Raw genomic sequence first — 20048 nt, 5'->3', positions numbered from 1 at the left:
CAAATTCACTCCTGCATCCTGTGTGCCTGCCCAGCACTCTGGAAACACTAAATGAGCTGAAATGATGCCTATGACCTTTTCCCCCCCATGACACTCAACCCTTTCTAACATCATAGACGATTCATGATTTATCCTGTTTCTCTCGTATTGTCTTCCCTTCCCCCCTCCCCACCCTGAATAACGCGTCATCTCTTCAAGGGCAGAGATCTGGGTCTGTTTCATTTGCTGGTGTGCCCTAAGCCCCTAAAACAATGCCCAACACGTAGTAGGGCCAAACAAATCTTCCCGGAGGGCAGCCATGGTCACGCATGGACTGGGAGGTCAGTCAGGGTCAGGCATGAGGGGACACAGCTGGGGGCCAGCCTGCACGACTGAGACCGGTAGGGAGGGGGTGGATGACCTGGGTTTATTGTCACTTGTGGGAAACAAAGTAGAAGTTGTGCTCCAGGGAGGAGCCCAGAAAGCCCCTTTCGCTTGCTGGGGCCGGAAAAGAGGGAACCTGCCAGGGGTGGAGAGGGGACAGGGGCTTGGGGAGGAAGGACCCTGTTCCTGTATGAAGGGGACAGATTTGGGAAGTCCACTGGAGTGGGGGCTCATCCTGCCGAGCAGGGCGGAGGGTGGGACCGAGCAGAGGCCGCCTGGGGGGGACTACCGGCTGAGGAACAGTGGGGAGTCAGAAGACTAGAACATTCCTGGCAGAAGCGTGGGGGTGGGGGATGATGGGGTCCTTGGACGCCGGCTGGTCACCCGGCACCGTGGAGTCGGGGAGCGTGGTGAGTGATGTGGCCCTGGCCCGACTGGCTGGGCTGGGCATACAGAGGAGACGGGCTGGAGGCCGCGGGAAGCCGCGGGAGGGCCGTGGGAGGCGGCGCCCTGGGAGACCGAACAGCCAGGCCGCCAGAACCCCCGGCCCAGAGGCCCTGGGACTTGAGGCAAGTCATCTCCCTTCCGCGAGCTTCGGTGTTCTAGCCGCTGAGGCCGGAGAGTGAGCAGCTCAGAAAATTCCTGGGCAAGTGGAATGGGGAAGCTGAGACAGAGGACTGAACAAACCAGGTCACCCAGGTACGGAAGGTCACCGGGGCGGAAAGCCCTGGGCGCCTAGCAACAAGCAAAACAGGTGGTGGACCTTGCCTTCGGGGTGGCCTTCCTCCCGGGCATGCTGGTCCGGCGATTTGGACCTCTGCCCTTTCCTCCCTGGAGATAACACCTAGGCCTCGGGTGGATTCCAGCTCTAGGTGCATCCAGAAAAGCCGCCAAACCAGGCTGGGTCAGGCACCCCTGGGCTCTCCCAGCCCAGCTCACGCTGTGTTTCCCACCCCCTGGTGGAGCCGGGAATCTTACCACAGGCGTCATTCCGGCTCCTTCGGTGTTTCCAGGCTGTTCGTGGTGAACTTGGCATCGGAACTGAGTTTGTGAAGCTGCCAACGACCGTGAGCCATTATTGTTGTCGTTTTCATGGCTGTCGATCATCATAATCTCAGTCCCCGGTTCCTTTAGCTCCCTCGGGCTCCAGTTGCCCCTTCCCCCTCCCTGGATGGCTCTGCATCCTGGCAAAGATCGGGGGAGGGGGGCTGGGGGGCATCTTTCTCAAGAGGGCCCTGGGCCAAGAGGAAGGATATGTTTTCTTTCCCTTTGTCCACCTTGGGGGAAACCCCCTGGGTTCTCCAGGCTCCTGTTCCCTGTGCTGGGAGGAGGAAAAGTGAGGGCACTGGGGGTGGAGGGTGAAGGTGGCGCCACAGTCCCTCCCCTGCCGCCACCACCCCTGTCTGTGCTGGGAGCTGCTGTCACCTAAGCGCCTGTGAGTCTGCAGCAGGCCAGAGGGGACGAGCAGGGAGCCGGAGGGAGGACAGGACGGTGTCCCCGTGTGCAAGGCGGGCCGCACCGAGGCTGGGTGCTGGGAGCCATGGGTCCCCACTGGGCGGGAATCCTGCTCTCAGGTGAGTGTCCTGCTCCCCGCAGACAGGGGTGGGATGGGGGTTGCGTGGGTGCGTCCAGGTGCACAGAACAGAGACAGAGCACAGGGAAACAGAGACACATAGAGACAGACAGAAATAAAGACACACACAAAACAGACTGACAAAGGGGGACGGAGACCAGGGGCAATGACATACACACAGAGACAGAGAGAGACGAAGTCAGAACCACAGAACCAGAGAGAGAGAGAGAGGCCTGGAGTGAGACTGGCAGGGAAAGTTGGAACATAACAGACAGACAGACAGATGGGAGTGAGACAGGTGGAGGGAGGATGCACCAGCCCCGAGCGCGTCCTGAAGTCGTGCATCAGTGCTACCTGAGGAAGACTGTTCTGGAAATGGGTTCTCCCATGGTGCAGTGGGAAAGGAACTTCGGGTCCCTTGAGGAGGAGGGTTTTGAGCAGCAGTGTCCAGGTTTATAAGAAGGCCCCTGAAGAGGCTGCTGCACTCGCCGCGGCACTTCCCGGCACTCAGCTGGTGCCGCGCATCCACTGGGCCCAGGTGCCCCTCGCCCGGCGTCTCAGTTACAGCCAGGTGGTTCAGCTCCGTCTCTCTGTGGGAGAGTCCAGCTTCCAGGGCCATAAGCCCACACCTGCGCCCCAGGAGGGCAGGGCCCGGACTGTGTCATGACCCCGGTGCAGCCTCTGGTCCCCCCACCACTACAGTCCGGCCTACACATCTGCCCACACATCTGTCTTGGAGAGAGACTGGGGCTTTGATGAGCTGCCCTGTACTCCTGGGGCTTGGAAGAAAGCAGGATTTCTTTCAAACTGTACAGTCTCGTTCCTGGCTTTTCCGAGGTCTGTGTCCTCTTCTTATCAGATTTTTTCCCCAGATTTTCCCGGGTTTATTTCCTCCCCTCTGTGGCTTCCATCCTGGCTTCCACTGCGCCTGCACTGCATGTGCACCCAGTGAACACTGAGGGCTCCAGACACCGTTAGCTCCAGACTCCTAACACCGAGTGACTAACACTGTCCTCTCCTCATTAATCTGGCTGTTTTCGTTCTGCTCCCTTTCTTTCTGTTAATATGTAACCAACTCCTACTGGAACATCAGGACAGGGATGGATGTGAAACTTACGCTTAATGGGTATCTGAGGCAAAAGGAGGAAACTGCAATATTTGGATATGGAAAGCATTTTGCAGGCAAAGAAATGATTTGCGATGTGTGGTGTGCAGAGGTGAGGGCTCAGCCGGGCTGCAGGGGCTCCAGAGTCCTTCTGCGGGAGAGGGGGGCGCCGGTGAAGACTCTCCACAGAGGGAGATTTACTTCAGGTGGGTGTGATAAGGCCCCCCGCTGATGCTTTCACTCACATTTTTTCATTGATCTTTACAATAGTTTAATAAGGCAGGGACTGTTATTATCCCATTTTACAGATGGGGAAACTGAGACTCAGAGAACATCACCCCGCCCCCCAAATGGCAAAGCTAGGATTCAAACCCAGGCAGGCAGACTCCAAGCCTGTGGACTTAACCACTAATGGCACTGGCTGCAGAAAATCCAGACATACAAGAGAACAGTAATTAGTGACTGAACAATTTCTGTGAACTGTTTTAAGCGTGTCACCCCTGAGATCTCAACAGACTTCACAACAACCCGAGGCACTAAGTTCTACTGTTCTCCCCATTTCGCAGTTGAAGAAACTGAGGCTCACGAAGACTGAGCCCCTTGCCCACAGCCCACAATAATAGAGCCAGTAGGCATCTGAGTCAGTATTTGCTCCCAAAGAGCTGAGCAGGGAACGGGGCAGTGCTGGGGCCAGACTGGGGTCACGGGGGGGCATAGAGAAGCATGGCTGTCGGCCTCTGTTGCCCGGGCCTCGGGGAAGGGTGAGGGCATGTCAAGCTCAGCTGCACAGGACCGTGGCTGCTGAGCTTAGGGGCCCCCACCCATGCCCACGGTCTCGTCAGGCCTCCGGGAAACTGAGCAGCATGGCCAGGCAGAAAACGGGAGAGTCCTGCTGTCTCGTTTCCCTTTCCTCCCCCGGGCAAGGGGCATCTCTGCCTGGGGGCAAGTCTGAGGGGGTGCCAGGTGAATTCCTCCCCCAACCCCAACAGAAGAGAACAAGCGCCCTTCATCAGGGGTAGGATCTGGGCCCATCCCCGGGCTTGTGGGGTGTGGAGAACGCAGTCTGCAGGAGCTGGTGGGCTGGGTTTAAGTTTGGCTTCTGCTACCTCCTTCCTATGTGGTCTTAGAGAACGACTTCGTCTCTCCTCTCTGAGCACCTCTCTCCCTCTGTGTGCAGTGGGGTAGCTGGTCACACATCTCCCCTGGAGGGAGCCAGGGCTCACTACCACCCCACAACAGCCCTAGGATGCAGGTGGGATTGTGCCCATCTCACAGCTGGGAAAACTGAAGCTCAGAGAAGCTAGAAACATGCCACAAATCACACAGCTAGTAAGCATCGAGTAGGAGTCCAGCCTCTAGGGGTGGAGAGCCGTGTCCATGATCCTCCACTTATGAAGAACATGACTGGACACCCTCTGCCCGCTCAACACACCTCTCCCTCCATGAGCACCTCCTCTCTCCCCTACCAGCCTCACTTTGGACCGTGTGGAGCCTGCCTGCTGCAACCCAGCTTGACCTCAACGCCACACTGCTCAACGTCAGCCTAAGTGAGAAGGATCCCTTCTGTGCTTGGGACCCCTTAGGCACTCCAGACTCACGGCAGATTCAGAGATGTGGGCGTAGAAAGCGAGGCTGTAGTTCTCCAGCACCCATCAGAGTTCCATGTCCATAGTCCCAATGGGACGAACCCAATGGGCCTGGCCGGGGTCTAGCAACTGCTGGTCGGATCAGCTGCACGGGGGGTGGGGGGTGGGGCAGGCGGTAAGTGGTACCAACGTAGCCAGGGGTGGGGGAGGTCAGTGGGCATCCCTGGTGTGGGCTGGATTCTCTTTGGAGCTGACATTGATCAGCCCAGCGTCAGGCCCCAGACCGTCAGCTTTGTTTTTACAACCTCATGATACAAACCTACAGAGAGGGGGAGTAAGTGGCCCGAGATCACGCCCAGAGTGAGCAGCAGCTCTAGGATTTGAGCCCAGGCCCTGAGCCTGTGTGTCTTCTGACAATTCCAACCTCTCCCTGTCTCTCTGGGCTCCTCTGTGATGATGTCTTGCTTGGTCTTTGTCTGTCTGTGTCTCTGCCTCTGTCTGTCTGTCTGTCTGTCTCTCTTGCTCCTTGTGCAGAATTGCCAGCCAAGCCCACCATTTCAGTCAGCCCAGGCATTGTCACAGAGAAAGCGGAAAAGGTGACCTTCCAATGTGACACTAAAGACATCAACCCTGACATCTACTGGGTCTTCGGCAATCGCCCGCTGGTGTTGCACGAGCGCATTCACCTGTCCCCAGACGGCAGGGAGCTCACCATCTTCCCTGTCTTGCGGGGGGACGCCGGGAGTTACCAGTGTGAAGTTTGGGATGTCCAGGGGTCCCAGAGCAGCAATCCCACCTACCTGGTCGTGAACTGTGAGTCCCTTTCTGTGCCCCCTCACCCCTTGCTGACACTCATTTCCTTGGTGTTTTCGTTTAGTCACATAGCTTCAAATACCACCCAAACTCGGACTTGTCTACCCTTGAACCCCAGATGTGTGATGGTTTGATAGCTCTACTTGGATTCTACCAGAAGCATCCAACTTAATGTATCTAAAACTGAGCTTAGCCTTCCCCTGTTTGATTCAAAGTCTTGCCTGGGTCTGAAGAAGGAAAAAGCATTTGCTGGCATGCTTCCGACATCTCTTCCAATCCTGTTCTGTCCAGGAATAAGGCTGGCATTTCATCTCCATTAGATCCCTGCATCTCCTTGTAATTGATCCAGAGCCTGGGTGGGGAGAGGAGAAATAGCAATATTAGCCCTGTCAGATCCTCTGGGAGAGCTGGTGCTGACGCTATTGCTTGCTGCTGTGACTGCCTTTGTCCTCCCAGATGGGCCTGACCCCTTTGACATCAAAGTGGAGCCCAGTGCACCCAGCGGAGAGGTGGTAAAGGTGATAGAGGGCTCCAACGTGACCTTCTCAGCGGAAGCGTGGTCTTATCCAGCCCCAACCTATTCCTGGTTTCTCCCCAACGATTCCGCCCCATCTTTCACTGTGAGAACATTCCGCATCCACGCCGTGTCCAGAGAACAGGAGGGCACGTACAGGTGCTGGGCGAACAACAGTGCCACCCAGCTGTCCCGCCTGGCTGCTCTTAGAGTCCAAGTCCTTGGTGAGTCTCTTCTGTTCTGTTCCTCTCCTTGGTTCCTGTGAGAACCAGAGCCCCCCAGAGTTCAAGGAGGACCCAGAGCAGTGGGGGTGTCCCCCGTGGCTGGTGGCAGAGCAGGGCTCCACCCACAGGGAAGGGCTCAGTTCCTGCTTTGGCAGACCCTCCACGAGACCTTGTCTGTCTGTGTGGGTCGTCGTTATCCAGTTCTCTGGAAGTTGGGGGTTGGTTCTCAACAGACAGAAATACTAACAGGACACACACATTTATACACTCACAGAGTCACCCACACACATGATAATCACGTGTGTGCAGCACATAAGAGACACAAAACACATGAGCACAACATGCAACATGCAATACCACAGGCATGGTGCACATATACCACATGTAACATCCACACAACAGGCATAGACAAGACAATACATAGTACATGGCACTTTGCAAACACAGAACATGTATATACCCACCCACAACACATGTGTACAATATATTCACACGTGCATATACAAATAGAACATGCAGGATATATCTATAAAACAGACACACATATCTCCCATATGACACATCTACAACTAACCACAAACACACAAACTCACTCCCACAAAACTCCCACAAAAACCACATATACGCATAGTAGAACATGGGGCAAAAAAGGACGTTTACAGTTGTTCATATGGAAAAAATGTAGTAACTAATAAATACAAGGATAAACTCTGCGTTTTGTGTACTCACAACTGTGAACCTGCTTTTGTCCCACCCTGCAGATAACATACCCACAACATGCACATCACACTCAACATTTCCACACACAACACAGAAAACACCATGTCATACATTTAACATGCCCCACACACAACTGACATGCAGTGAACACACTCAGTGTATCCATAGACTATACACACCACACAGCCATGTACAAAGCATGTACATATACCATGTAACACATGCATGCAACACACACAATACCACAGACACACAGCACACTCTCATACAGAAACGAATGTGCAAACAGCACACACTCACACACACACACATGCATACATATAATAACCACAGCTCACAGTCACAAAACATACACATATACCACACACACAACAGACACAAACACACATAAAATACATCCACATACTCCACACACACAAACCCATAATATGTTCACATCATTGTCACCACACAATACTCACTCATACACAAAAGACTTGTACATACCACCCACACAATATAGTCACATGCAAAGCACACACACACACATGACACACGGCACACACACACATCCTCAGAAAGCCCCGTGGGCCTGGCCTGGGCAGGAGAGTGGGGAAGCGTCCCTGAACCTTCTCCTCTGTGTCTCTGTGTTTCCAGAACACACGACCAAGCCTCTCCTCATGACCCCAAGCCTGAGTGTCGTGGAGAATGCCGACACCGTGCCTCTGACCTGCCAGACCATCCATGAGGGGGCTCTGGTCCAGTGGTTACTGAGGGGCCAGCCCCTCCTGCCCAGCGAGCACCTGGTGCTGTCTGCTGACAACAGGACCCTGCTCATCCACCCCCTCTGGCGGAACGACACGGGGCCCTATGAGTGTGAGGTCTGGCACGGGGGCGGCTGGACCCGAAGCGACCCTCTCAGGCTGACCATCCACTGTGAGTCAGCCCCAGCCTGGACCTTCTCCTGCTCCCTCCCTCCCTTGCTTGTAGTTCTTCCTCTAGCCACTCATTCCACAGTTACCGGTACCTGCTCTGTGCCACGCATGTCTGGGCATGAACGAGACAAAGCCCCTGCCCTGGAGGAGCTTACACGGTAGTAGGGGAGACAGACCACAGACAGCTAAGCAAGAGAGATGCATGGTGTGTCCGACGGGGCTAAGGCCAAGGAGAACCGTGAGGCAGCGATAGCGTCAGGAAGGGACGATAGGGGAAGGTATTGCAGTCTTAGCTGGGGTGCTCAGGGGAGGCCTCCGGGAGGAGGTGGCCTTGGGGAAGAAGTGGAAGGAGGCAGGCAGTGAGTCCTGCAGGCAGCTAAGGGAAGAGACCTCCAGGGGGAGGGAACGGACTGTGCGTGGCACGTCAGAGGGCCCCAAGGGGGACAAGGTGACCAGAGAGGTGAATCGGGGGGAGAGTGGAACAGGAGAGGTTGGCAGGTGACAGCGTTGGGGCAGATCACACAGGGCGCTGTAGGCAGTGGCGGGGACACCAGAACTGCAGAGGCGCTGAGCAGCGGAGGGATAAGACTAGACAGGTTTACAGGTCTCCCTGGCCCTTGTCTGCAGAGCGGAAGCAGGGGGGAGGGCGGAGGCTGTAGAAAGGGCCTGTTTGTCCTGGTCCTTGGAGAGGCAGCCCCCAAGGTGGGATGAAATGGGAATGCGTATGCAGGGATGTTATTAGGGGAGATGCTCCTGTGAGAAAAAGCAGAGAGGGAGCTGGGACGGCTGGGAGAGCCGTCACGCTGGGACGCAAGCCTGACCCCAAGTGAGACGGAAAGGGAGGGATCCCTGGGCTGGACGGAAGCCTATGGACCACCATGTAGTCTAAGGAACCTTGTCAAGGCTGTCGGGAATCCCATGCCTCCCAGGAAGGGGCCTGCCTCAGTTTCCCCAACACACTCAGATACTGGCAGAGTGCCGCCCACAGGAGGGCAGGGAACGGATTGCAGGGTACAGCAGCTGAACCTTTGGTTAATTCAACTCTGGCCCTTGGAGGTCTGCAAGGCACCCCCTGTGGTGACCGGGCACAATTGTCCAAAAGACATGAAGGGGCTGGGTCAGGATGGCAGCTGTGGGTGATAAGAAGTGGTCAGACTATGGATATGTTTTGAATATCAAACTCACAGGATTTGCTACTGGTTGACATAAAGCAAAAGAGAAAGAGAGCAGTCAAGAACAAGTCCAAGGTTTTCTGCCTGAGCTACCATAAGCTGAGGTGGAGAAGATTGTGGGGAAGAGGTTCTGGCCCAGGAGGAAGCAGGGGTCCACTTTTGTACATGTTACGTAGCAGGGAGATATAGCTAAAGGGCTAAATGCAATGCCTTTCTCCTCTTTTCCCTCCTCTGTTGCTCTCTCTCTGCCTTCATTTTCAGTCATTAAACCAAAAATACCTATTTTGTTCTCTATGCTGATCAGCATGTTGGGAGCTTGGTAATAGGCAGCCATGACTTCCAGAGCTCACAGCCTACTCGGGGCGGGGAGAGAAACCACCAGGCAAAGAAAACCCAGTGCCATTAGCACTGCCGTGGGATGAGAGGATTCAGGGAACCCACAGGAAGCCCAGCCAGCCAGCGGGGTGTGGGCAGGCTCACCGTGCGGGGAGGTGTCTCTCGTGAGATCTGATGCACCAGTAAGTTAGCTGGGTAGAGCAGGCTCGGGGAAGAGCGTCCCAGAGAAGGGAGAGAAGGTGGGGTGGCTTTGAGGCAAGGGGGAACACGACCGGGATGGACTATCCAAGTGGGGTCTTATTCCTGGATTGAAAGTGGAAAGTGTGGAGGGGTGAGTGATGCCGCTGGAGGGACCCGCAAGGGCTGGATTGTGAGTGAGCTCACCAGCCGTGGGCTTTGTCCTAAGGAGACTGGGGAGCCACGGAGGGCTCTCAGCAAGGCTGGGGAAGTGCCGTGGTTGCACGTGGAAAGACCCTCCTGGCTGCTGTGTCGAGGATCTGAGACTGGGAAGCAGGGGGACAGAGGAGGGATCCCGGTGGCCCCAGGGTTAGGACGGAGAGAAAAGGACAGATTCAAAGGATATTTAGCAGGGGGTGGGGGCAGGCTTTTCCTCCTTTCCTGGAATGTTCCAACTCGAAACTCTCTGCAAGCTCCTTTCCCAGTAGTTAACAATAATTTAAACAAGACAAGACTCAAACTCTTGGTTTGCACGAGAAACCCACAGGCTTTTCGTTGGTCTCCTTCACGGCTGTGAGAGGACCTCAAGTGCTCTTTACAAAGAACATCCCCCAGCATCTCTACTGCTGAGAATACATAGACGTAAAAGTAAATATTGTTACAGAGCCACGTGTCATTAAACAAGAAATCCCATCACAATTTCTTTGGAAATTCACAGGACACGGCAACAACTTCTGAAGCCTGATGTCTTATGAGGCTCCTTTGTTAGAATTTGCTTTGGCAGGAGTAGGATTTTTTGGTTTCGATTTTGATTTGCCTTCTTCCATGCTGCAAACTACTATCTACGCAGCTAAGCAGGAAAGGGAGCGTTTTCTTCTGATCTTGCTGAGACTCCTTTCAACTGCAGTTAAAAGAGCCTTTGCTGCCTGGGGTATGACCTGGAATTAATCTGAGTTAGAATTGAGAAGAGGCCTGGCTGGGTGGCTCAGTTGGTTGGAGCATCGTCCCATATGCCAGAAGGTCGTGGGTTTGATTCCCAGTCGGGACACAGACTGAGGTTGCAGGTTTGATCCCCAGTCGAGGTGCATATGGGAGGCAACCAATCAATATTTGTCTCTCATATCAAAATCTCTCTCTCTCTCAAATCAATAAACATATCCTTGGGTGAAGATTAAAATAAAAAAAGAATTAGGAAGAAAGAAAAAGGCGAAACTTCCAATGTGGAAGAAAATGCGATAACTTCCCAGTGGAGGTTAGGCACATGTTTGGCTCTGCACGCAGATGGCCCTGACCACGTGAACATCACCAGGGGGTCACAGCCCGGGGCGGTCACCCACGTCCAGGCGGAGCTCAACTCCAATCTGACCTTGCAGTGCTGGGCCAAGTCCCAGCCAGACGCTGAGTATTGCTGGACCCTGGAACACTCCACCGTGGTGTATGTGGGGGAGAAGCTGGTCATCGAGGCCCTGACCTGGGAACACCAGGGGACCTACAACTGCACAGCCCACAACCCTCAGACCCACCTGGCCCACTCCACCTCGGTCCTGGTCAGCGTGGTAGGTGAGTCCTTCAGGGGCACTGCCTTCTCCTGGGGGTACAAGTGGCTTTTCCTGGGCCCATGGCGTAGAAATGAGTGCACTGCATGGGCAGGCTGCCAATCAAGGGCTGTTCAATCCCAACCCCTAATGCTCAGGCCCTAGAACCTCTACTTTCTAGCTGTGTGCCCTGGAAACCTCTGAAGCTGCTCTGAGCCTCAGTTTTCCTACCTGAGTAAACGGGGTATGTGATGCCTGCCTCTCATAGCTGTCTAGAAGTACAGTGAGCCGGGGAGAGAAGGAGTGAGCTGGCAAGGGAATCAGGAATTACATCAATAGCAACCGCATGTGACTGGCAGTGAGTCTCTGTATTTCTGTCTTGAGGTCTTGAACAGGCAACACAATGTCACAGGCGTCACATTGTGTTGCCTGGGGCTCACATCCTGGCTCCAGTGCTTACAAGCTGTGTGACTGTGGGCACATTACTTAACCTCTCTGGGCTTCTGATCCCTTACCTGTAAAACAAACATAATAATTATGCATATATATATGTTTGTTGAAGACTAGTTAACGTGTCAAGTTCTATGGCAGTGCTTGACATATTGCATTTGTTAAACAGATAAAATTATTCTTCATTGAGCCTGTGCCACATGCCTGGAGCAAGTCTTTCTATGTATAAAATCTGCAAACGTTTCTTGGGTGCCTCTGCCCGCCAGCCACGAGGCGGGTCTGTATCTCTATTGCACAGAGGAGACTCCGGCCCTGTCTCTAGGGTTGGAAACCAGGCTGGCTGCCTCCAGAGCAAGGTTCTTGGTGGTTCACTAAGCAGAGGACCCCATGCGGCTTCCCAAATTACCTCATTTAATCTTCAAACAAGCCTCCTGGTCTTGTCAGGACTGTTTGCTGGATGGAGAAACAGAGGCTCGGAAGAGGAAGCAGTGAGTTCACCTGACATGCCCGGGGATGTAGGATTTGAATGAGATGCAGAAGGAAAGGCTCTTAGAGCTTAGAGCTTGGCCGATGTCAGTTTCTATCATCATCATCATCATCGTCGTCACCATCATCATCATCACTTTTTATCGGGCACTCACTGTGTGCCAGGCACTGATGCCAGGCCTTTTCCGTGTGATCTCACTGTATCCCTTAAAGAGCTAATAGGGTTATGAATTGCTACGCTTGTCTGACGTATAAAGAAATGGAGGCTCTGTGAATGAAATCAAGAACTGCCCAGGCATCCAGGGAACCCCTCCTGCTCCTCCAGCGCCGAGCCCCTTGCTTGCAGCCTGACCCTACTGGCTGCCTTCTCCATCCCTGTGGCTGAACGTTGCCCCTTTGAGAAAGGTTCTGGGCAGAAGCAGGATGGGCACACAGCAGGCCAATATTAATGATGACCACTGCCATTTATGAATCCATCCCCTACTGCGTGCCCAGTATTAACATTCAGGATCTTTTTTTAAAAAAAATTAATCAATTTACTTATTTTTAGAGAGAGGGCAAGGGAAGGAGAAAGAGAGGAAGAGAAACATCATGTGTGGTTGCCTCTCACGTGGCCCCCACTAGGGACCTGGCCTGCAACCCAGGCATGTACCCTGACTGGGAATCCAAACTGGCAACCCTTTGGTTCACAGCCTGTGCTCAATCCACTGAGCTATACCAGCCAGGGCAACATTCAGGATCTTATTTCATCTTCAAAACAGCCCTGGGCAGTGGGTGTCATTTCCCTCACTTTGCAGATGAAGAAATAAGACTCGAAGGGGAAGTCACTTGTCCTTGGTCACAGGGTCCCAGAGAATGAAAGGTGACGTGGGGAAAAGCCAGGTTCGGTTGTCAAAGCCCTCTCCCGTGGAAGCCACATAGGATCCATCGTCCCAAACAGGATCATCGTCACACCAACACAGCCATGTGAAGTTCCCCCTCTTGTCCCCATTTTACAGAAGATACAACTGAAGCACAGAGAGGTTAAGAGCATGGTCAATGTCACACAGCTGATAGGTCATACTATCACTACCACTAAGTCCTATCTCTCCGTGACTGGAAAACCAGCGCTCATCAAGTGAAGTGGCGATGAAGCCACAAGCTCAGGAGCGGGGGCTGGGGGGCGGGGCTGCGAGTGCGCCAGGCCCAGGTCCCCATTCTCTCTCCTGACCCAGGTCCCCAGTCGCCGCCGTCTGCCGGGTCCATTGCTGGCATTACCATTGGGGTCCTGGCAGTCATCGCCCTGAGCGTAGGCCTGGGCTATTTCCTTTACACCAGAAATGCCAGATGGTAAAACTGGGAATGGGTTGGGAGGCGTGGCCTTTGGGGGCCCTGCCCTGCAGTGCGTGGCAGGGGGTGGGGATGGGGGGGTGTTGCTGACCATGGGCTGTGTCCGTGGCACCTGGGGAATTCAGAGGGTGTGTGGCATTGCCTACGAATGGATGTGCCACATGGGCAGAGCCCGTGGAGATGGGAGGGACTAGATGCACAGAAGTATGAGGGCTTTGGGGTTTCAGGCCCTCCAGGAAAACAGCAGAGGACCCCATCCATGAGGTCACCACACCTACCTCCAAGGAGGAGCACCCTGCCCAGCCCAGCTCTGGTAAGTCGCTTTGTAGCTGATACCCAGGGCAGTGGTGAGGGCTGGGGGAGCCACTGGTGCTGGGAGCCCTCCTGCTCTCGGCTTGGCTACCAGGTCACCATGATTTCATGGGCAAGCCCTGCTTTCTCCAAGCCTCAGTGTCTCCATCTGGGAAATGGGTGAGATTAGAGTCAAGAACTCTAAGGAGTTCTGCCTGTTCCAACAGCCACAGCAAAAACAAGGCATCATGCTGCCCTTCTCTCCTCCCTCACTCTCAGAGAACTTTTTTAACTGATTGCTATAGACAGAGGGAATCAATCACAACACTCCTCTCTGCTGAATCCAAACCTGCCTCATGATCCATCTCAACACAGTGGACCAGGCACCTCTACTGATGGGCAGGAGTTGACCAAAGGCAAAGCGAAACATCTCTGCCATCTCTAGCCTAGAATTCTGGAAGGATGGTCCTCACCAGGTGGAAGTCCTCCAGAGACTGTCCTGTCCCGCTCAATTTGGACAAACCCATGTGACCGGGGACCCACTTGTGCAACTGGGGCTAGGTCTTAGATTTCCATCCTCATCTGTTTCATCAAACAGCCTTCTCTGACCAGGAGCTAGTTTTCTGGGACATCTCAGGTCTAGCTTGCCGGAGATTTGATGAGGAATCCTGGAGAGAAAAAAAAAAAAAGAAAAAGAAAAAAAAAGCAAGGTTTCTATCACCTCCTTCCTGGGAATAGAAGTGACCTAGAAAAACAGCCCCTCCCCTCAGATCTCTCCCTAACTCCAGCCCTGGGCTGGCATTTGATTTTTCTAGACTGGCCAAGGTCCGTGTATGACAATATAGACCTCAAACTTCAAGGCCAGGTCAAAGTCAAAAAGGTGGGTGATGCTCCAGAGGGACTCTCCGTGCTCCTCTGCCTGGCTCTTCTTCAGCCTAGAAGGGCTGTTCCAGTCCTATGCCTTGGGGTGGCGGGGAGTCAGGCATGTTTTCTTGACAACTCTAGTGCCAGCTTGGGTCTCTGTATTTCCTCCTCTGTCTTCTCTGGGGATCCTAAGAGCCTCCTGGCTTTTCCATCTCTTCTCCTTGTCCTCTTGTTCTTCAGTGTGACAATGCCTAGCCTTGAGCCCCCCTGGGAATCAAAAGGGATGTAACTGCTTCTGAGGCTAATGCCATTTCTGAGAATTCCTGTTGTGGCCCCAACCCCAAGCCCTGTGACCTCTTCATTTCTTTTTCTGTCACCAGATGCTGCCTCAAGAGCCCCCAGAGCACTTCTATGAGGTACATTAACACTGCTGGATTTGATTTTAAAGCTGCAGAGGGAATGCAATCCTAGAATTTTAGATTTGACAAGTATGAGGAGCCATCTTGCCTAAATCTTTCTGGTGCATTGCAGGGCCAGGGATGGGGAGAAAGTAGAAAGTGCAAATCGGTACTTTCCAGACAGTGTGATTCTAAGGCAGTCTGTGCCTGTGGACCCTAATCAGTCTCTCCGTTCACTTGCAGATGAAGCCGCCTTCTGCAACCCCTGGGGGCTATTCTCATGGCTCCAGGAAGCCATCGCCTCAACTTGCGTTGCATCCATTGGTCTCCACTCTACCACAAGGAAACACAGAGTACGTCTATGAGGTATTTTCATGTCCCGAAGAGGCTTTGGAGGGGTTGAGAGCTATCACTGATTTGCTTTTTCCTCCTTGCTGAAGAATCTGTGGAATAAACTATCAAGAGAATTTCCCTTTAAAAACCTTTTCAACTCCATGTCATCCATCCCCATCCCATCACTTTATTTCATTGCCATCCTTTTCCTCCCCACCCCATTCCCTTCCTGTTCTTTCCATCCACATGTTTAATCCAGCCCATCCACTCTCTTCCTTAGCACTCACTTCCTCTCTATTCAACGTCCCTATTTACATTAATTTCTACGTGATTGGCTTTCATTTCATCCCACTGCATCCTGTTTCTTCTCATTTTATAATTTTTTCTATTCACTTTCTTCTCTTTCCATTTCCTTCTTTCTTTCCCCTAACTCTCTTGTTCCCATCCCTTCCCCTTCCATTCAATTCCGTTTCACTGTTTTCCATTCCCCTTCACTCTGCTCTCTTCCCTTCATCCTTTTTCATTTCTCTCTACCCATTCACTCTACTGTGTTCCATTCCACTTCATTCCACTCCATTCTTTTCATTCCCCCTGCTCCTCCCATTCCCTTCAGTTGCACCCCATTCCACATGTCTTTGTTACTTTCCATTCCATACTTCCCACTTAATTTCCTGCTTTCAAATCTTTTCATTCCCTTTTATTTCATGCTACTGCATCAGTTTCATTCAATGCTGTTTTACTATTTTAGAGTCCGCAGCATTCTATTCCATTCCCTCATTTTCCATTATTTTCAATTTCATTGCTTCATTTCTATCCTTTACCTCCCACAATGTCCCTTCATTATATTGTTTTCCTCTCATTTCTTCTCCATTCCCTTCCTGTCTTTCTCACTTCACTGCTTTCCGTTCCACTCCTTTCCTTAAGTTCATTCCTTTCCACTCTTTTCCACTCATTTCCATTCTGATCCTGCCTTTGTTTCATGACTCGTCTTTCCACTTCCTTTTATCTGACTTCATTCTTTTCCACTGTCATTTTCCCTTCCATTCCATTCCTTTCATTGATACTTCTTGGGGCAGCATGCCAGTTATTCCACTCCTTCCCCTGCCTTTTGTTTCCATTGCACTCTTTTCTGTTCCTTTCCATTCCATTCCTCTCCACCCCACTCATGCCCCACTCATGCCCTTCCCGTCCCTGTCAGCTACATTGCTGACTATTCCTTTTAACTCATGTCTTCTCCCTTGTGATTCTTCATTTCTTTCACGATATTTACTCCCTTACATTTCTCCCATGGGGGATTTGAGGCAGTTCACAGCAAGCTTATAAAATGGTGCTATAATCACACCACACTATAAAATGGTGCTAAATCAGAAATAGGAATCACAATCAGAAAAGTATTTTTAATAATAGTAGGAAGTCAAGATGTGGATAAAATGTAAAAATATGCTGGATCTGCATAGTGTCTGTCCCTATACTTCTCATTTGTCTTTGAGTTTCCTGGGGGCCAAATGAAAAAGAGAAGTACTATCGGTTTCATCACCCGAAAGGAAGAAAACCATTGGCTCATCCAGGCATAAGCGGGGCTTCCCATAGCAAGTTCAGCTAACTTGGGTGATGGCTTCCTAGTTCTAAGGGCAAGTAAAACTACTTCAGAGAACTCAAGTAATAACACCTATTGTTGGAACTAGCTGGGTTACTTCCTGTCCAGAGATGAACTTTAGATCTTATACTCTAAAGGAGGCAGTCACTGATCGACTTTGAAGAGGGAGAGGTGGAAGGCCAAATCCATGCCCTACTGACAATGTTTTTTAGGTTTGGAAAAGAGACAGTTTAGGGACATAGGATTCCAATACTTTAGTGTCGGAAGGCCGGCTTGGAGTAGAGAGACAAATGTGTTCCCTGTTATTCCAGAGGGTAAGTCAGTTACCTTGGAGGCAATTCAAGGGTAGCCGATGTTAGCCCAGTTGACAGATGAACCATTCTCGAAGTATGTGAATGTCCTACATAGCTTAGAGATTCTTAAAAATCCTCACCCAACGATATAATTATTGATTTTAGAGAGAGAGGAAGAGAGAAAGACAGAGAGAGAGAGAGAGAGATTGATGTGAATGAGAAACATTAATCAGTCACCTCCCCTATGTGCCCCAACCAAGGATTAAACCTACAACGTAGGTATGTCCCCTGACTGGGAATCAAACCCAGAACCTTTTGGTGTATGGGACGATGCTCCAACCAACTGAGCCATTGGACCAAGGCTGTCTTAGGGATTCGTTACAATGCAAACCCTCTGAAAGTAGTTCAAATAAAATGGGGATTAATTGGAAGAACACTGGGGAATCTCAGATAATTCAGTTTCAGAAATTGTGGGCCACGTGGGGACTGGAATGTTATCAGGAAGATTTTTCTCTTATGTGACTGCTCATTTTAGCTGGTCTATGAATTTGTTCCACTTTTCTCAGTCCAGATTGAAATCCTAGGCAACTTTCCTGGTCACTCCTCTTTTGTAACTTCAGATTACATAAAACATCCTCTACTATGTTAGGGTTTCTAGGTTCAGACTCTCCAGAGAAGAATCAGACTGGCTCAGGCTACTGCATGGACTGTGTTTAGGTTGGTCAGTCCTCCAATCAGCTGTGAACTGGTACAAATTCAGCCTCCTTGGCGCCTCTCTTTATCAGGGTCTCGGGACACGTTTGTTCCCTTGTATCAGTAAAGGAAAAGTTCTTTCTGGAAGTCCCACCCCCCAAACTTCCTTTTATATCCCCTTGGCATAAGTGCTGTCATGTGATAATCCATGTTGCAAGGAAAGCTGGGAAAGTGAGGTGGTATACTTCCCAGTCTCTTCCCAGAAACAGGTAAGGGAGAAACATGGGGAAGGGTGTCAGGTCAAGTCAACTCAGTGTCTGCTACATTCTGGAGGGATGAGAAGGAGCAAACCATGCAGAGGGTCTGGAGTGGAACATTCCAAGTTGAGGGGCATCAAGTCAAAAGGCCCTGAGGTGGGTGTGTTAGTGATCTGTTGCTGCATAATGAATTACCAAAAACTTATCCAATTAAAGCAATATACATTTACTATCTCACAATTTCTGTTCATCGGGAGTCCAGGCACTGCTCATATTGGTCTTCTGCAAGGCTGTAACCAAAGTGTTGGCTAAGACTCAGATCTTATCCAAGGCTTGACTGGGAGAAACACCCTCTTTCAAGTGTATGTGTTTATTGGCAGCATTCGGGTCCTTGCAGGTTGTCATCTGAGGGCTTGTTTCTTATTGGCTGTCAGCCAGAGGCCACCCCCACTCCTTTGCCATGTGGGCCTCTCCACAGGCAGTTCACAATACCACCTCAAAGCCAAGAAAGAAGTCGCAATCTTATACAACAGAATCATGTGCATACAATCCTGTACTTCAGGTCACCTTCATCGTATTCTACTGGTTAGATGCCAGTCACAGGTCTTGCCCTCAAGGCCGGGCGGTGGGGATAACATCAAGGCATGAATACCAGGATATGGGGGTTATGGGTGCCACCTTAGCCACTGTCCTCCACTGTGGGGAAATATATGGGCCGTTCCAGGAACAGTGAGGGGCCAGTGTGACTAAACTGCAGTAACAAAGGAGGAAGATTTTTTGAATTTTCAGTGATGAGGAAGGAGAGTGCTAGAGTGTTGGGGTCCTGACGGACAGCAAGGAAAAGGAGGGCTCACCCAGAAGATGGAACTCACCTTTTCTCCTTGTATAACAGGTGCTTGAGAATCCAGAATGCAGCATTTACTGCCAAATGAAGCCGTCAGCGTAATGGAAGTGAAGACCCTTTTTTCAGAAATCCTAGAGAAACCATGCTCAATCATATGCTCAATGACATTTATTGGATGCATATTATATTCCAGCCACTCTCTTTGTAAGCTTTGTGACATTCTGTCTCAATGGGTTGCTCGGGCTCTGGACCCTAGATTCTACTAAATCTTAGGCTTTCGACTCATATTTCTTTAAAGACAACAGAAACAGGGGAAAAGTAACCTAGAATTAGAGGGCCAATGTTTGAGACCTAGCAGCTAGAATGGCTGTAGCTGTATCATAGGAACAGGCAAACACCACCGATGGACACAGCATTCAGAGAGAAGTGTGGGAGTCAGCCAAAGATCTTAGGCTTTTAATGGTGTTTTGAAAATAGCAGCCAAATGCAACCCAACATGAAAGGGGATATCTGCTTAAAAATACTTAAGAGTCTTACCTGTGGATGATTATCTCACTAGAAAAGCCAAGAGAATCAAATGGAATACTATAAGAATTCATAACATTTCAGTAGGTTAACCAGATACAAAATAAATATTTCTTTTAAAAATCCTCATCTGAGGATGTATTTCCATTGATTTCTGGAGAGAGGTATCAATTGGTTGCCTCCTGTATGCATTCCAACCAGGGATGGAACCCACAACCTACACATGTGCCCTGACAGAGAATTAAACCAGCAACTTTTTGGCACACTGAATGACATTCCAATCTACTGAGCCATGTGGCCAGGGCAAAATAAATATTTCTTATAAAAGCAACAACAAAGTTATAAGGAGCTCTAAGGGTAGAAATTATATTTCAAATAGAATATTTCTTGTAGTTGTTAAAGGTCAGAATGTATGTGAGGAAAACTAGGAGTCTTTTGAAAGCATTTAAATAAACTTAAAAATACCATATTTTCATACAGTAGGATTCCAATTTTCTGCTTCCTCCCTGGTGGGGAGGAAATATCACAATTCCCTTACTGGGCTGGTTAATGAGATGTTGGCTGTTAACATAGAACCGGGAACCTTTATTTATTCAAAACAAAACATGTATTTATTGAGTATCTATTATTGCAAGGCACCTTAGGTGCTGGGAATA

The 20048-nt window shown here is 51.0% G+C and overlaps 1 protein-coding gene across 6 annotated transcripts; it reads left to right on the top strand.

The window, feature by feature from the left end:
- Positions 1 to 502: 502 nt before the first annotated feature.
- CEACAM20 (CEA cell adhesion molecule 20) lies at positions 503 to 19871 on the top strand. 6 transcript variants are annotated; one of them, XM_045845166.1, is made up of 13 exons: positions 506 to 773; positions 3030 to 3247; positions 4511 to 4588; positions 5162 to 5440; positions 5897 to 6178; positions 7535 to 7813; positions 10779 to 11057; positions 13183 to 13297; positions 13525 to 13610; positions 14404 to 14468; positions 14833 to 14868; positions 15094 to 15203; positions 18916 to 19871. In XM_045845166.1, exons 2-13 carry the CDS (start codon positions 3037 to 3039, stop codon positions 18953 to 18955), a joined length of 1860 nt encoding a protein of 619 aa, XP_045701122.1. In that variant the 5' UTR covers positions 506 to 773; positions 3030 to 3036; the 3' UTR covers positions 18956 to 19871. The 6 variants fall into 6 exon arrangements, 5 of the variants coding, with proteins under 5 accessions (XP_045701125.1, XP_045701122.1, XP_045701121.1 ...); XM_045845165.1 differs by having other exon boundaries at positions 507 to 773; positions 15094 to 15216; XM_045845169.1 differs by lacking the exon at positions 10779 to 11057 and having other exon boundaries at positions 503 to 773; positions 15094 to 15216.
- The last annotated feature ends 177 nt before the right edge of the window (positions 19872 to 20048 follow it).

The sequence above is a fragment of the Phyllostomus hastatus genome, unplaced genomic scaffold, assembly GCF_019186645.2.
Source record: "Phyllostomus hastatus isolate PE091 unplaced genomic scaffold, TTU_PhHast_1.1 phas_contig_468, whole genome shotgun sequence".
NCBI classification, from domain to species: domain Eukaryota; kingdom Metazoa; phylum Chordata; class Mammalia; order Chiroptera; family Phyllostomidae; genus Phyllostomus; species Phyllostomus hastatus.
The sequence above is the reverse complement of the archived record's forward strand: the minus strand, read 5'-3'. Positions and strand labels throughout refer to the sequence as shown.

What these genes read in the sequence shown, in the direction of transcription:
- CEACAM20 (XM_045845165.1), top strand. Translation starts at nt 3,037, where the DNA reads ATGGATGTGAAACTTACGCTTAATGGGTATCTGAGGCAAAAGGAGGAA. An exon ending in TCTTAGAGTCCAAGTCCTTG is followed by an intron (nt 6,179 to 7,534) that starts GTGAGTCTCTTC and finishes CTGTGTTTCCAG; the next exon opens with AACACACGACCAAGCCTCTC. An exon ending in TCTCAGGCTGACCATCCACT is followed by an intron (nt 7,814 to 10,778) that starts GTGAGTCAGCCC and finishes CTCTGCACGCAG; the next exon opens with ATGGCCCTGACCACGTGAAC.